The 17116-nt window shown below is 41.2% G+C and overlaps 1 protein-coding gene across 2 annotated transcripts; it reads left to right on the forward strand.

Moving 5' to 3' along the window:
• Window positions 1–7: 7 nt before the first annotated feature.
• LOC135461537 (AP-5 complex subunit zeta-1-like) lies at window positions 8–17040 on the forward strand. 2 transcript variants are annotated; one of them, XM_064738676.1, is made up of 19 exons: window positions 8–66; window positions 941–1078; window positions 1900–2098; window positions 3749–3795; window positions 4031–4128; window positions 4348–4515; window positions 5194–5397; window positions 6251–6288; window positions 7087–7249; window positions 7750–7928; window positions 8906–8989; window positions 9142–9347; window positions 9541–9627; window positions 12322–12444; window positions 12856–12988; window positions 14349–14540; window positions 15168–15319; window positions 15924–15971; window positions 16153–17040. In XM_064738676.1, exons 1-19 carry the CDS (start codon window positions 26–28, stop codon window positions 16223–16225), a joined length of 2373 nt encoding a protein of 790 aa, XP_064594746.1. In that variant the 5' UTR covers window positions 8–25; the 3' UTR covers window positions 16226–17040. The 2 variants fall into 2 exon arrangements, with proteins under 2 accessions (XP_064594746.1, XP_064594747.1); XM_064738677.1 differs by lacking the exon at window positions 8906–8989.
• Window positions 17041–17116: the final 76 nt, after the last annotated feature.

Here is a 17116-nt window from a genome sequence, read left to right on the forward strand (position 1 = left end):
TCAACAGCCCAACGAAAGAACAAGCATGGCTTTGTCGACGATTGAGCATTTAATTCTTCAAGCAAGGTGACTTCAGCACGCTTGGACGTGGTATTACGATTCACTAAGAGTGAGGGACAGAAAGGAATAAACAGAAAATTTGCGAAACCAAAACAATGACATTTGACACTAAAGTTACTCGGCCTATGTTTATCACAATCATTTATAAGTTTACGCCCACTTCCTCCATCCTTATGGTGCTTATGAGGATGAATTTAATTCGGTTTTATTTTCAGCGTAAAGAATGCTTATTCCCTCTGTACAGATTTCTTTTTGACAAAGGCGTTCTTTACACATATCGAGTTTAATTCTGACGAGAAATCAGTTCCGGTACCGGTACATGTTATTGTTAGGGAAGCAGTAATTTGATGTGTATCAAAATGGTTCTTATTAATTCATTCACTAACGACTGAAGTCATACTAAAAAAATTTAAACATGACTGAAAGGGCACAAAATATATAGGAAGCTAATTAATATGCCTTGCCTAAAGATCGATGGATGTATTAAAGTTTAAGAGGAAGAAATAATGAATAAATGTTATGCATGTATGTGGCGGAATTAATGCAAGATCAACAGTATAACAGTCACAGAGAAACTGAAAGGAAGGAAGTGCATATGTAGGTTTTGGTAAAATTTATTTATACATTTTAACAATCAGAGATCTGGCCATCTGTGGGAAGGTCTGCTGCAAGCTGCAAATGTTCGTGAGTTTCCCCCGAACTTATCCCGGTTTCCTCCCTCCACAATCCAGGCCACGGTCATATAAGTGCAATATTCTTGATTACAGCGTGAGACACCAGTCAGATAAGTAACAATCAGAGATGGTTGAATAGGCAAAAGACTTGATACCTATGAATTACTGTGCATGTAGGCTATATATATATATATATTTTTTTCCAGGTCTATGCCACAAGATGAGATTGACAAGTTGTGTAATGTTGCCTTTGACACCTTCCATCAGTCTGATAAATCAGCAGATTGTAGCTTTGCACTGAGACAGTTAGTATTTATTCTGCAAGCTTCAACCACAGAACCAAGGTCTGTATAGGTGGAGTGCTAGAATATATATGTACATGGCCCAATTAGCTACATATGCTTTTCCCAACTGTAACAACTGTCTCACATACTTAAGGCATTTTGCACGCTACAATTTTTGCAGGCTTAAATTTGATTGTGTTAAACATGTTGAAGTAAACAATGAAAAATTGTGTACTATGCCCAAACCTTAACCTCTCCCAAGACATGCCCAGATTCAGTCTCTTCTCAGATACCTATTTGGTCACAGCACCTGTCTGCTCCCAACACCTTTTTTGTGATCAAAATGTTTACTTTCTAGGCCACTCTGTAATGTGAATAAATGTTTTTGTTCTAAGACCAGCACCCTATCATCTACCTGGTAATTGAAAAATCTCATTATGTGCATGGCTAATGTAAGAACTGAAAATCTACTTTTGTTCAGTTTGGAATGTTAAAAGTCTGTCATAAAGACTGTCTATATGATTTATTTATTTATTTGATTGGTGTTTTACACCGTACTCAAGAATATTTCACTTATGCGACGACGGCCATCATTATGGTGGGAGGAAACCAGGCAGAGCCTGGGGGAAACCCACGACCATCCGCAGGTTGCTGCCAGACCTTCCCACGTACAGCCGGAGAGGAAGCCAGCATGAGCTGGACTTGAACTCACAGCGACCGCATTGGTCTGAGGCTCCTGGGTCATTACGCTGAGCTAGTGCGCTAACCAACTGAGCCATGGAGGCCCCAACTTTCTATATGAGGTGTAGCACATGTAAGACATACATGATATGGCTAAAATTCAGCCAATACTTACATGGTATAGGTGTTTGTTTTGACAGCCTTCCTAAGAAGCTAATTGGCTTAATGCTGCAGTCCCTGGGGTCCGGGAGGTCAGGCGTGAGCAAGAGGAAGCAGTGTGTGTTGTGTTCTGACCTCCTGCGGGAAGTGCTCCCTTCGGATGAGCTATCTCTACAGGATGGTCAAGCACCTCTCACCCCGAACAAAAGTGTGGAGTACTTGCCTCTGTATATCATACAGGTAACTGTCACCACACTGTGCATAATACAGGTAACTGTCACAGGTAACAGATGAGCTATCCCTCTCACCTCGAACAAAAGTGTGGAGTACCTGTCTCTGTATATCGTATAGGTTACTGTCAACACACTGTACACCATACAGGTAACTGTCACAGGTAACAGATGAGCTATCCCTCTCACCTCGAACAAAAGTGTGGAGTACCTGTCTCTGTATATCGTATAGGTTACTGTCAACACACTGTAACTGTCAGCACACTCTACATCATACATCATACAGGTAACTGTCAACACACTGTACACCATACAGGTAACTGTCAGCACACTCTACATCATACAGGTAACTGTCAGCACACTCTACATCATACAGGTAACTGTCAGCACACTCTACATCATACAGGTAACTGTCAGCACACTCTACATCATACAGGTAACTGTCAGCACACTGTACACCATACAGGTAACTGTCAGCACACTCTACATCATACATCATACAGGTAACTGTCAGCACACTCTGCATCATACAGGTAACTGTCAGCACACTGTACACCGTACAGGTAACTGTCAGCACACTCTACATCATACATCATACAGGTAACTGTCAGCACACTCTGCATCATACAGGTAACAATCACAACATTCTACATCATACAGGTAACTGTCACAGGTAACAGATGAGCTATCCCTACATGATGCTCAAGCACATCTCACCTTGGACAAAAGTGTGGAGTACCTGTCTCTATATCGTACGGCTTACTGTCACCACACTGTACACCATACACGTAACTGTCACAACACTGTACATCATACAGGTAACTGTCACCACACTGTACATCATACAGGTAACTGTCACAACATTGTACATCATACAGGTAACATCCACATCAGTGTACATCATACAGGTAACTGTCACTGTCTCATCAGTGTACATCATACAGGTAACTGTCACTGTTACATCACTTCACATCATACAGGTAACTGTCACTGTTGCATCACTGTATATCATACAGGTAAGTGTCACTGTCGCATCAGTGTACATCATACAGGTAACTGTCACTGTCACATCAGTGTATATCATACAGGTTACTGTCACTGTCGCATCAGTGTACATCATACAGGTAACTGTCACTGTTGCATCAGTGTACATCATACAGGTAACTGTCACTGTCACATCACTGTATATCATACAGGTAAGTGTCACTGTTGCATCAGTGTACATCATACAGGTAACTGTCACTGTTGCATCAGTGTACATCGTACAGGTAACTGTCACTGTTGCATCAGTGTTTATGATACAGGTAACTGTCACTGTCGCATCAGTGTACATCATACAGGCATTTGTCACTGTTACATCACTACACATCATACCGGTTGTTGTCACTGTCACGTAAATTGTACTGATGTTAGCCATTCACATTTACCTGTCTGCAGATGTCATAGAGGATCATGATTAACTGTTGGTTCTCGATACTTGCACAAAAATCCACCTCAAATCAACGAGTGCAAGCAGAACTAAATTCATAAAATCACAACATGGCATTTACGTAAGATAGAGTGCTGAGTAAGTTTCCATGATAATGCTATATGTATTTCTTGTGAGAAGTAGTTTGTTGAACTTACAGTGTGTAACCAGTGTGCCTTGTTGGGTTTACAGGGTCATGCTGAGGGTTGCCTTGACAAGATAGTTCCTTTTGCTTTACGGTAAGTCAGACAGCCATTCACATGTAGCTCTGAAATATATTTTCCTTTTAAGCAAGAAAAACATGATTTCCAAAAAATTGCAATTTTGAGAAGATTCAGAAAATAACTTAAACAAATTATTTGATTTTAACTTATTGTTTTCAGAAAACTTTATTCTACTGCTTTAGGACTCACAGGGTATCCCATTTACACAAGTAATAATTACTTATCAGTTAATTTTAATTAATAATTTTAGATGGTTGACTGAGGAAAAGCTGGATTGTGATGTACAGAAAAAATTGTTCACTTTTCTGGTTGGTGTGGAAACTCTACACAGACATATGCTGTCAGAAGGTATGTTTACTTGCACCTCAATTTAACTTTTGAAAAAAGGTGAGAATCAGATTTATGTATTTACGTATTTCAGTTGGATGTTGATACCTGCATGGTGACATAACCACCTTCCAGGGTTTATCAATCATGAAGAATGTAGACTAAGAGAATAAAAACACTTCATTTTTAGTAGGTAAATTAACACAAAATGGTATACATAATAGTTCTCCTTTATTCCAGTTGATGTCACAAGCATCAGTAAGAAAGCATCTGATTGGTTAATGAATGCTAGTTTGTACCAAGCCCCGAACCCCTACACATATAACCCATTCAAGAAAGATCATAGTCTGCCGGTGAATGAAATTGATGGTACTCCTTCTAGAAACTTCTTCTCTGTTCTTAACGTCGGTGAGTTGTCAACTAGATATTGTTAAATGATTAGACTAAAAGTAATCTACTGTAATGATATTTTATGATTATTATAAGTAACGCTTTCTAAAGCTACATCTTAAACTACATATCTACTTGTAGTTACATATAAAGATGGATGGGAGTGGTCTTGAAATCTCTAGGCTACATATCTACTTGTAGTTACATATAAAGATGGATGGCAGTGGTCTTGAAAGCTCTAGGCTACATATCTACTTGTAGTTACATATAAAGATGGATGGGAGTGGTCTTGAAACCTCTAGGCTACATATCTACTTGTAGTTACATATAAAGATGGATGGGAGTGGTCTTGAAAGCTCTAGGCTACATATCTACTTGTAGTTACATATAAAGATGGATGGGGTTGGTCTTGAAAGCTCTAGGCTACATATCTACTTGTAGTTACATATAAAGATGGATGGGAGTGGTCTTGAAACCTCTAGGCTACATATCTACTTGTAGTTACATATAAAGATGGATGGGAGTGGTCTTGAAATCTCTAGGCTACATATCTACTTGTAGTTACATATAAAGATGGATGGGAGTGGTCTTGAAATCTCTAGGCTCGACAATCACATGAATGTTTTGCTTTAGTTTTATTAGCTTACAGTTGAAAACGTTTAGAACTCTTATTTCTGTTTAATCATATTTTGACAGGCCAGTATTACACCGAGGATCAAGTATTAAATATCTTCACCTTTTCACTGCTGTACAAGTGGCTAAGTCATCCAAACACTGGCAAACAGCAGTCCCGGACTGTAACCCCAACAGGGGAGACAACCCACACTTCCACTATCTTCACCACCTTGGTGCCCAAAACAGTGGATTACTGCTTTCGAATTCTGGACCAGTGTGAAAGGAGTAAGTCACTGAGGATTTTGTCACTTTTGGGCTAAAGGAATTATTTATTCATTTAATTGGTTATTCAGGCCTATTTAGGCTAAAGTCTGGGGAAACTGCCACTCCTTGTCAGATATCTGACGAAGACAGTGGTTGTGGAAACTATAAATCTAGTTTAACTCTGTGGGTAAGTTAGTTGATTGTGGAAACTATAAATCTAGTTTAACTGTTAGGGTAATTTAGTTGATTGTGGAAAGTATAAATCTAGTTTAACTCTGTGGGTAAGTTAGTTGATTGTGGAAACTATAAATCTAGTTTAACTCTGTGGGTAAGTTAGTTGGTTGTGAAAACTATAAATCTAGTTTAACTGTTAGGGTAATTTAGTTGATTGTGGAAAGTATAAATCTAGTTTAACTCTGTGGGTAAGTTAGTTGGTTGTGAAAACTATAAATCTAGTTTAACTGTTAGGGTAAGTTAGTTGATTGTGGAAAGTATAAATCTAGTTAAACTCTCTGGGTAAGTTAGTTGGTTGTGAAAACTATAAATCTAGTTTAACTGTTAGGGTAAGTTAGTTGATTGTGGAAAGTATAAATCTAGTTTAACTCTGTGGGTAAGTTAGTTGATTGTGGAAACTATAAATCTAGTTTAACTCTGTGAGTAAGTTAGTTGGTTGTGGAAACTATAAATCTAGTTTAACTCTGTGGGTAAGTTAGTTGGTTGTGGATACTGTAAATCTAGTTTAACTCTCTGGGTAAGTTAGTTGATTGTGGAAACTATAAATCTAGTTGAACTCTGTGAGTAAGTTAGTTGGTGTGGAATAAGAGTAGATTCATATTCCATTTCATAAATAATGATTTGACTTTTGTCTTTTCAGAACCTAAAGTACCACAGGATTGTGATCTTCAGGATGCAGTAAGTGAAGTTACACACACACAAGTAGTAAAGTAGCACACACACACACACATATAAATCTACCTGTCTTGTGCAAATACACAATATAGGGTCACTGCCAAAGCTACACCAAGTATTTTGTACCTGTTCAAATTGTCTAAAGCGTGTAATGTTTTGATTTTGATCTTTGTCTGTAAATCTGTTGACACTGTGTGTTGAAAGTGGTGAAGATTTTATTCCTTGTCTGAATGTCTGTTGACAATTTGTGTTGGAAGTGGTTAAGAATTTATCCTTGTCTGAATGTCTGTTAAAGTGGTGAAGACTGTGACCCTTGTCTGTATATCTGTTGACAGTGTGTGGTGGAAGTGGTGAAGACTTGTTTGTCCTTGTTTGTATGTTTGTGGACATTATCTCTGGAAGTGTGAATATGTTGATATTTGTTTGTTTTCAGTGTCTATTTCCAGTGGTGAAGATTTTAATCCTTGTCTGTATGTTGTTGACAGTGTGTGGTGGAAGTGGTGAACACTTGTCTATCCTTGTTTGTATGTTTGTATGTTTGTGGACATTATCTCTGGAAGTGTGAATATGTTGATATTTGTTTGTTTTCAGTGTCTATTTCCAGTGGTGAAGATTTTAATCCTTGTCTGTATGTTGTTGACAGTGTGTGGTGGAAGTGGTGAACACTTGTCTATCCTTGTTTGTATGTTTGTATGTTTGTGGACATTATCTCTGGAAGTGTGAATATGCTGATCCTTGTTTGTTTTCAGTGTCTATTTCCAGTGGTGAAGATTTTGATCCTTGTCTGTATGTTGTTGACAGTGTCTGTTGGAAGTGGTGAAAATTTTGGACCTTGTCTGTAAGATTGATCATGGACAGCTGTCTAAGGTGTTCCAGGAAATCAAACGCTTGTTTTCCCGACTGACACAGAAGGACACTCCTCCACGCATACTGCTGCAGATTCTTCAGTTCTTCTTAAACCACAGTAAGTTCTACTTCTGTGACAATGTTTTTCCAGAGGGATATCATTTTACCTAGCAAACAAACCTCGTAACATCTTTTTAAGATCATCAAAACTCTAAGAATCAGGCAAGTGTGAAACTTTGTCATGGACAAAAATTTAAGAATGAAATATGACCTCAAGGCATGGCCATGTCACGATATCACGTAGTCTGCTCAGGACATGTACTTAGCTTTGTATTGTCTGTCCATGATGACAGTGGTGATATCATGTAGTCTGTTCAGGACATGTAATTAGCTTTGTATGGCCTGTCCTTGATGACACTGGTGATATTGCAGAGTATGTTCAGGACATGTTATTGGCTTTGTATGGTCTGTCCATGATGACATTGGTGATATCACAGAGTATCTTCAGGACATGTAGTTAGCTTTGAATGGCCTGTCCATGATGACATTGGTGATATCACAGAGTCTGTTCATGATGATGTTTATTCTTTCCTCCCTTGTTGCCCCTGTCTTTTACAGGTGAAGAAGTTGTCTATGACCCTCAGCAGGCCTATGACATGTACTTCGGTCACCTAATTTCACTACATTGTGGGAACGCGTCTGTGGCCTATGAAACTCTACAGTTTATAACAGATAACTTGGAAACTCTGTGTTATAAGACAAATGTCCTTAGCAAATACTTTCCCAATATATTTAAGGTGAGTGTTGCTGCAGAAATCTGTTACTCTCTGGTATTATTTATTTCATGCGTCAAATTTTCACGGAAAAGTAGAAAGACAGCTCACATGATTTCTGTATAATCTTGTGTTGTGGTTAGGTATTTCCATGGTGGGTATTCTTTTGTAATAACATGCCTTACTAGTTGCTATCCCATTGTTTTTGATATGCAGGTAGAAACAAAAAACAGACATCACTCAAGGTGTTAGCACAAAGTCTGACATGTGACTTCATGACATTTGATTTAATCTTGCTATTGTTTAGTTATTTATTGTTATTTTCTAGTCTTCTCCTGTCAGTTTTCTTCTTATCCTCTGACCTTGTCTTGTTAGCCTGTGACCTTGTCTTGTTAACCTGTGACCTTTCTTGTTAGACTGATTTGTCTTGAATACACACTGACCTTGTCTTATTAGCTTGTGACCTTTCTTGTTAGACTGACTTGTCTTGGATACACACTGACCTTGTGTTGTTAGCCTGTGACATTTCTTGTAAGACTAACTTGTCTTGGATACACGCTGACCTTGTCTTGGATACACACTGACCTTGTCTTGGAAACACACTGACCTTGTCTTGGATGCACACTGACCTTGTCTTGGAAACACACTGACCTTGTCTTGGATGCACACTGACCTTGTTTTGGATACACACTGACCTTGTGTTGTTAGCCTGTGACTTGTCTTGGATACACCCTGACCTTGTCTTGGATACACACTGACCTTGTCTTGGATACACAATGACCTTGTGTTGTTAGCCTGTGACTTGTCTCGGATACACTCTGACCTTGTTTTGGATACACACTGACCTTGTCTAGGATACACACTGACCTTGTGTTGTGAGCCTGTGACTTGTCTCAGATACACTCTGACCTTGTCTTGGATACACATTGACCTTGTCTTGGATACACACTGACCTTGTGCTGTTGGCTTGTTGTTATATATCATGTATATGTATCTTCAAGATCCTAGCTTGGAATCCACGGTCTTTCATCTGTGAGATGATGGAGATTTTACCAGCTGTCATGTCACCGGCATCAACTATTGAGGTAAAGTCTGTATTACAATTATGATAAACTTCAGAAAGTACTTTTCTTTACCATTCAATACTTTTATGCCAAACTGCATGTACAGTATGCGCTAAAATACACTGGAGAGTGGCTAAAAGGAACAGATCACCGTCAAATTTGTTCATTTCCAGGTGTTTCATGCTTTGCTGGATCTGCCATGTATCTGCGCTGCCTTGGAGGTATCTGAGAGAGCTCTGAAAGGGGAGAGCACTCCAGCTCAGACTCCAGCGCAAGGTGGTGAGCTGACCTCATTGGAAGCATACAGAGACCCCCTCTACAATTTGATGTTCAAGTTCGTGATGAGGGTGGAAGGTGGTTGTGGGGATACAATCAGCAGGTGGAAACATTATGTTATTAATGAACAAAATCTTTGTGCTCAATTGCCATTTATCATCATGACTGTCAATTGGTTTACATACGTTTACAGCCATTGAGTTAACACTAACACCCTACATTCATAATATATATCCCTATATTATTTTCCCAGGTTATAATGCCAACTGACTGTTGTGTTTCAATTATTATTGCAGGTTGAAGGACTTACATGACATCCTTCATGACATGTGTAACAGCCCACGTGTGGTTGTGTGTGGACAGGTAGTTCCTGTGCTGCTCAGGTGAGGACTTACATGACATCCTGTGTGACAGGTGTAACAGACTCTGTGTGGTTGTGTGTGGACAGGTAGTTCCTGTGCTGCTCAGGTGAGGACTTACATGACATCCTGTGTGACAGGTGTAACAGACTCTGTGTGGTTGTGTGTGGACAGGTAGTTCCTGTGCTGCTCAGGTGAGGACTTACATGACATCCTGTGTGACAGGTGTAACAGACTCTGTGTGGTTGTGTGTGGACAGGTGGTTCCCGTACTGCTCAGGTGAGGACTTACGTGTACATGACATTCTGTGTGACAGGTGTAACACACTCTGTGTGGTTGTGTGTGGACAGGTGGTTCCCGTACTGCTCAGGTGAGGACTTACATGTACATGACATCCTGTGTGACAGGTGTAACAGACTCTGTGAGGTTGTGTGTGGACAGGTGGTTCCCGTACTGCTCAGGTGAGGACTTACATGACATTCTTCATGACAGGTGTAACAGACTCGGTGTGGTTGTGTGTGGACAGGTAGTTCCTGTGCTGCTCAAGTGAGGACTTACATGACATTCTTCATGACAGGTGTAACAGACTCTGTGTGATTGTGTGTGGACAGGTGGTTCCCGTACAGCTCAAGTGAGGACTTACATGACATTCTGTGTGACAGGTGTAACAGCCCACGTGTGGTTGTGTGTGGACAGGTGGTTCCCGTACTGCTCAGGTGAGGACTTACATGTACATGACATCCTGTGTGACAGGTGTAACAGCCTCTGTGTGGTTGTGTGTGGACAGGTAGTTCCTGTACTGCTCAAGTGAGGACTTACATGTACATGACATCCTGTGTGACAGGTGTAACAGCCTCTGTGTGGTTGTGTGTGGACAGGTGGTTCTTGTACTGCTCAGGTGAGGACTTACATGTACATGACATCCTGTGTGACAGGTGTAACAGCCTCTGTGTGGTTGTGTGTGGACAGGTGGTTCCCGTACTGCTCAGGTGAGGACTTACATGTACATGACATCCTGTGTGACAGGTGTAACAGACTCTGTGTGGTTGTGTGTGGACAGGTGGTTCCTGTGCTGCTCAGGTGAGGACTTACATGACATCCTGTGTGACAGGTGTAACAGACTCTGCATGATTGTGTGTGGACAGGTAGTTCCCGTACTGCTCAGGTGAGGACTTACATGACATTCTTCATGACAGGTGTAACAGAATCTGTGTGGTTGTGTGTGGACAAGTAGTTCCTGTGCTGCTCAAGTGAGGACTTACATGACATTCTTCATGACAGGTGTAACAGACTCTGTGTGGTTGTGTGTGGACAGGTGGTTCCCGTACAGCTCAAGTGAGGACTTACATGACATTCTTCATGACAGGTGTAACAGACTCTGTGTGGTTGTGTGTGGACAGGTGGTTCCTGTACTGCTCAAGTGAGGACTTACATGACATTCTTCATGACAGGTGTAACACACTCTGTGTGGTTGTGTGTGGACAGGTAGTTCCTGTGCTGCTCAAGTGAGGACTTACATGACATTCTTCATGACAGGTGTAACAGACTCTGTGTGATTGTGTGTGGACAGGTGGTTCCCGTACTGCTCAGGTGAGGACTTACATGACATTCTTCATGACAGGTGTAACAGACTCTGTGTGGTTGTGTGTGGACAGGTGGTTCCCGTACTGCTCAAGTGAGGACTTACATGACATTCTTCATGACAAGTGTAACAGACTCTGTGTGGTTGTGTGTGGACAGGTGGTTCCCGTACTGCTCAGGTGAGGACTAACATGACATTCTTCATGACAGGTGTAACAGACTCTGTGTGGTTGTGTGTGGACAGGTAGTTCCTGTGCTGCTCAAGTGAGGACTTACATGACATTCTTCATGACAAGTGTAACAGACTCTGTGTGGTTGTGTGTGGACAGGTGGTTCCCGTACTGCTCATGGTGAGGACTAACATGACATTCTTCATGACAGGTGTAACAGACTCTGTGTGGTTGTGTGTGGACAGGTGGTTCCCGTACTGCTCAAGTGAGGACTTACATGACATTCTTCATGACAGGTGTAACAGACTCTGTGTGGTTGTGTGTGGACAGGTAGTTCCCGTACTGCTCAGGTGAGGACTTACATGTACATGACATCCTGTGTGACAGGTGTAACAGACTCTGTGTAGTTGTGTGTGGACAGGTAGTTCCTGTGCTGCTCAGGTGAGGACTTATGTGTACATGACATCCTGTGTGACAGGTGTAACAGCCTCTGTGTGGTTATGTATGAACAGGTAGTTCCTGTACTGCTCAGGTGAGGACTTATGTGTACATGACATTCTTTATGACAGGTGTAACAGCCTCTGTGTGGTTTTGACAGGACCTGTAGTTCCTGAACTGCTCAGGTGACTACTTACATGACATCCTGTGTGACAGGTGTAACAGCCCACGTGTGGTTGTTTGTGGACAGGTGGTTCTTGTATTGCTAAGGTGTGAACTTACATGACATCCTGTGTGACAGGTGTAACAGCCCACGTGTGGTTGTTTGTGGACAGGTGGTTCTTGTATTGCTAAGGTGTGAACTTACATGACATCCTGTGTGACAGGTGTTGCAGCCCTCTTGTGGTTTTGTGTTTACATCCAGAAAAGATATCTCAACTTCAGATTTAATACTCTTTGCTTATTCTAATCTGTTCATGGTTTGCTCACTGCTTATGATGTTTTTGCTGTTTGTTCTTGTTTTCACCAGGGTATTTTTCACAGTTATTGGTGAGGAGGGGGATGAGAAATTAGCCAATCAGATGTTCCCTGTGATACTGGAGAGAACAGGACTGTTGTACGAGATTCCAGAGTACCAGATAGATGTCAGAAGGTAAAACTGCACTGTCTTCCATCTCCACTTATCTGCCATGCATTATCTTGAACAAGACTATATTGAACACTTGTGCTTCTGTAAAATACATTAAAGAGAAGGTATCATATTTAGTGTCAGTTTCAAAGTGATATACTGTATGCATAGTAAAACATGTATATTGCAGAGTATAAACTTGTTTGTACAGACAGGTAAAAGTATGTTTTGTTCCTGATATACATTACTGTTTCGGTAGGAATAGGAGTACCGTATACATTGTGGGTACACAGCAATATGAGCCAACCTCTTTTGGTGTATATACATGTAAGAATATGTATAATGACGTCTTACTTTGTTTGCAAATGCAGTGTGGATTTCGGATTGATGTCAGATTTCTGATTCAAACTCTGTTTTTGTTGGTGTGGTTTTCAGACTCTTGGCTGAAAGTGTGTATCAACTGTTCAGAGCCTACCCTAGTCTGGTGGTTGACCAGTACACCGAGATCATGGAGTATATCATGTCTACGAGGAACATCACACACAAGGAGCGTCTCTTCTCTCACCTGGTAAATACATGACTCGGCACAGGTAGAATTACAAACACCCACACACAAGAGTACAGAGATCATGGAGTACAAGGAACATCACACACAAGGAGCGTCTCTTCTCTCACCTGGTAAATACATGACTCAGCACAGGTAGAATTACACACACCCACTCACAAGAGGGGTATGCCATGATAAGAGATGTTCCCCTGAGATGATCTCTATATACCTGTGTCAATGGTTTACACCTGTGTATGCCTCTCTGTTTGGACAGGTGTGGGGTATAGGTGAATACTGCTCCAACAGCCATGATAAGAGATGTGACCCTGAGATGATCTGTACATACCTGTGTCAATGGTTTACACCTGTGTTTGCCTCTCTGTTTGGACAGGTGTGAGGTATAGGTGAATACTGCTCTAACAGCCATGATAAGAGATGTACCCCTGAGATGATCTGTATATACCTGTGTCAGTGGTTTACACCTGTGTATGCCTCTCTGTTTGGACATGTGTGGGGTATAGGTGAATACTGTTCTAACAGCCATGATAAGAGATGTACCTCTGAGATGATCTGTATATACCTGTGTTTGGACAGGTGTGGGGTATAGGTGAATACTGCTCCAACAGCCATGATAAGAGATGTGACCCTGAGATGATCTGTACATACCTGTGTCAATGGTTTACACCTGTGTTTGCCTCTCTGTTTGGACAGGTGTGGGGTATAGGTGAATACTGCTCTAACAGCCATAATAAGAGATGTTCCCCTGAGATGATCTGTATATACCTGTGTCAGTGGTTTACACCTGTGTATGCCTCTCTGTTTGGACATGTGTGGGGTATAGGTGAATACTGTTCTAACAGCCATGATAAGAGATGTACCTCTGAGATGATCTGTATATACCTGTGTCAATGGTTTACACCTGTGTATGCCTCTCTGTTTGGACAGATGTGGGGTATAGGTGAATACTGCTCTAACAGCCATGATAAGAGATGTGACCCTGAGATGATCTGTATATACCTGTGTCAGTGGTTTACACCTGTGTATGCCTCTCTGTTTGGACAGGTGTGGGGTATAGGTGAATACTGATCCAACATCCATGATGCGAGATGTATCCCTGAGATGATCTGTATATACCTGTGTTTGGACATGTGTGGGGTATAGGTGAATACTGTTCTAACAGTCACAATAAGAGATATACCCCTGAGATGATCTGTATATACCTGTGTCAATGGTTTACACCTGTGTATGCCTCTCTGTTTGGACAGGTGTGGGGTATAGGTGAATACAGCTCTAACAGCCATGATAAGAGATGTACCCCTGAGATGATCTGTTACACCCGAGTCAATGGTTTACACCTGTGCATGCCTCTCTGTTTGGACAGGTGTGGGGTATAGGTGAATACTGCTCTAACAGCCATGATAAGAGATGTACCCCTGAGATGATTTGCAAGTATTACGAGGCTCTGGAGGCACTGACATACGAGATTTCAGGGATGGTTCAGTCAGCACCCAGCGAGGAGCTCAGCTCTTTCTCACCCAGACTCGTCACCATCTTGTTATCAGCACTGGCTAAGGTATGTATATAATGTTATTTTTGAACAGCTCAACTTTAAATTTCTGGACAAAGTTATTGGAATTAAATTCTCTAATGATTTGCATTACTCATTAGTCAGGCTTCTGCAGTGCATGTGTAATTTCGCTGAACTAAGTATATGTAACAATTAATCTGTGTAAAGCCTTTATGTCTTCCCAGCCAGCTACACAATCTTATGATTCCATTGAATGTAAAGCCACCGATTTTTCCCCAGATGGTCATTTGATATCTTGAGGCATGATAACAAACATTATAAAGCTTCCATAATTTCTCAGTTGTTGTTTTAGTGCTTCCATCATTTACCAGCAACCTGCAAAAAATCACTGTACACAGAGATGACAGTCTGGAATCCAGTTCTTGCTGGTTCAGCTGTGGCTTTAAGTCAGGAGGCTCAGGGCAGTGGTGTACTCCGAGCACTCTGGTTTCCTCCATCCATAATGACTTGCACTGTACACAGAGATGACAGTCTGGAATTCAGTTCTTGCTGGTTCAGCTATGGCTGTAAGTCAGGAGGCCAAATGGCAGTGGTGTACTCCAGACACTCTGGTTACCTCCATCCATAATGACATGCACTGTGCACGTGAAAGTAAAATGAATTGTTTTGTAGCTGGCCACAAGATGTCAGGACTTGATTCCCCGGGTCATCCTCTGTCTGACAAAGGTCAGCCAACAACAACTGAACAGTAACCTGGAGCCTGAAACCAAGGAGAGCCTGGTGGACAGAGCCCAGGAGCTCATCAACCTGCTCAAACTTCCCAAGTAAGTCTGGTCGACCTGCTCAAACTTCCCAAGTAAGTCTGGTCGACCTGCTCAAACTTCCCAAGTAAGTCTGGTCGACCTGCGCAAACTTCCCAAGTAAGTATGGACAACCTGCTAAATCCTCTCAAGAAAGTCTGGACAACCTGCTTAAACTTCCCAAGTATGTCTGGTCAACCTGCGCAAACTTCCCAAGTAAGTATGGACAACCTGCTAAATCCTCTCAAGAAAGTCTGGACTACCTGCTTAAACTTCCCAAGTATGTCTGGTCAACCTGCTCAAACTTCTGAGGTTGGGAAAACCTGCTAAAACTTCTCGATAAGGTCTGGACAACCTGATAAATCTTCTCAAGAAAGTCTAGACAACCTGCTAAAACTTCCCAAGTTGGGAAAGCTGCTAAAACTTGCCAAGTCAGTCTGGAAAACCTGCTAAAACTTCTCAAATAGGTCTGAACAGCCTGATCAGACTTCCCAATTAATGGACAACCTACTAAAGCTTTATAGGTTAGTCTGAGTACATTTTGAAACTTGCAAAGTCTGGTTTTCTATTTATAAAAATAATATGAAACCAAGGATGAACTACTTAAATCTGTTTTCTTACTTTCCAGCTTTGCATCGGTAATACTGAATCCCTCGGCAGACATTGAATCTGGCAGGTTAGTAACATGCTTTACCAGAATAACCAAATTCCACAAACACTTTTTGGTCATTGTTTTGCAATGTGTACATGTATTAACACCCAAAAAGTTTCAAATGCTGCAAATATTGTTGTGTTGTAGTGATTAAAGATCAATATTATCCAAACAAGTTAAGAAATGGGTTTTTTTCTGTTGACAGTTCACATAAAGATCACACCTCTGAGGCTGTCATTTTGAGGACCACCCACAGGATTCTCAGACCAGATCTGTGACACCTGATCTTTCTGAGTGACATTGACAGAGATCTGCCATCTGATCTTTCTGAGTCTAACATTTGACAGAGACATCTCTGACTTTTGACAGAGATCACACTTCTGATTGTGTGATCATAATGCTTGATAACACACAGGATTTTCTGACATCTAATGGAGATCACACACCTCCGAGTCAGTAAGCTTGAGGACTGCAGAGGATTCTTGGATCAGAGCTCCGACATGTTATCTGTGGTTGGGATCCACAAGGGAGGACTTCATATTCCGCGGTATGGAAAGAGAACATCATCTGCTCCTGATCATGCTCAAATACAGCATAGATAACGAAACAGGAGATATTTCTTTCATGTAGAACACACATCCAGCTTGTTTCATGAACCTTTGTGTTCTGACCTAGCGCTGTCAGATTTCCAGCTAAATGTATTCAATTCAGTGTATTCTGAAAATGGTGCTATTTATGGTATTTGTAAGAAAGTGTGGCCTTCAAGATACCAGACGCATTAGTTTTTAATGTACATATGCCAATCTGGTCTCCCAAAATGCAGTTTGTAAATTCACCTCTCAGAGACTGTTCTCCAGTTTTACTGTTACATCCCATTTATCTATACGACTTCCCTAATGGATAGGATATGATTGGGGGAGTCGGTGCCATATCGTTTAAGACATGTTAAATCTGTGCTGCCTTTCTGTCCTAAGGCTATCACTGTTAGTTAGCGCAAGCGGAAATTGTTTTTATGGAAGCAACAAGTTGAACGGCTAAGCTGATTGTAACTACCACGACAGCAAGTCTTCAACCATAGTGGTTACAATAAATAGACATTCCTTTGTGGAACAATGTCATATAGAGCTCAACCTATGTATGTTCCTTGATTTGTGACGCATTTGTATCAA

This window comes from Liolophura sinensis, chromosome 1 (genome assembly GCF_032854445.1).
Source record: "Liolophura sinensis isolate JHLJ2023 chromosome 1, CUHK_Ljap_v2, whole genome shotgun sequence".
Lineage (NCBI taxonomy): Eukaryota > Metazoa > Mollusca > Polyplacophora > Chitonida > Chitonidae > Liolophura > Liolophura sinensis.

Bases quoted from the DNA above. Each gene is read 5' to 3' on its own strand.
- LOC135461537 (XM_064738676.1), top strand. From the start codon at position 26: ATGGCTTTGTCGACGATTGAGCATTTAATTCTTCAAGCAAG. The intron at 67-940 runs GTGACTTCAGCA...ATTTTTTTCCAG, and splicing joins CATTTAATTCTTCAAGCAAG to GTCTATGCCACAAGATGAGA. The intron at 2,099-3,748 runs GTAACTGTCACC...TTGGGTTTACAG, and splicing joins TGCCTCTGTATATCATACAG to GGTCATGCTGAGGGTTGCCT.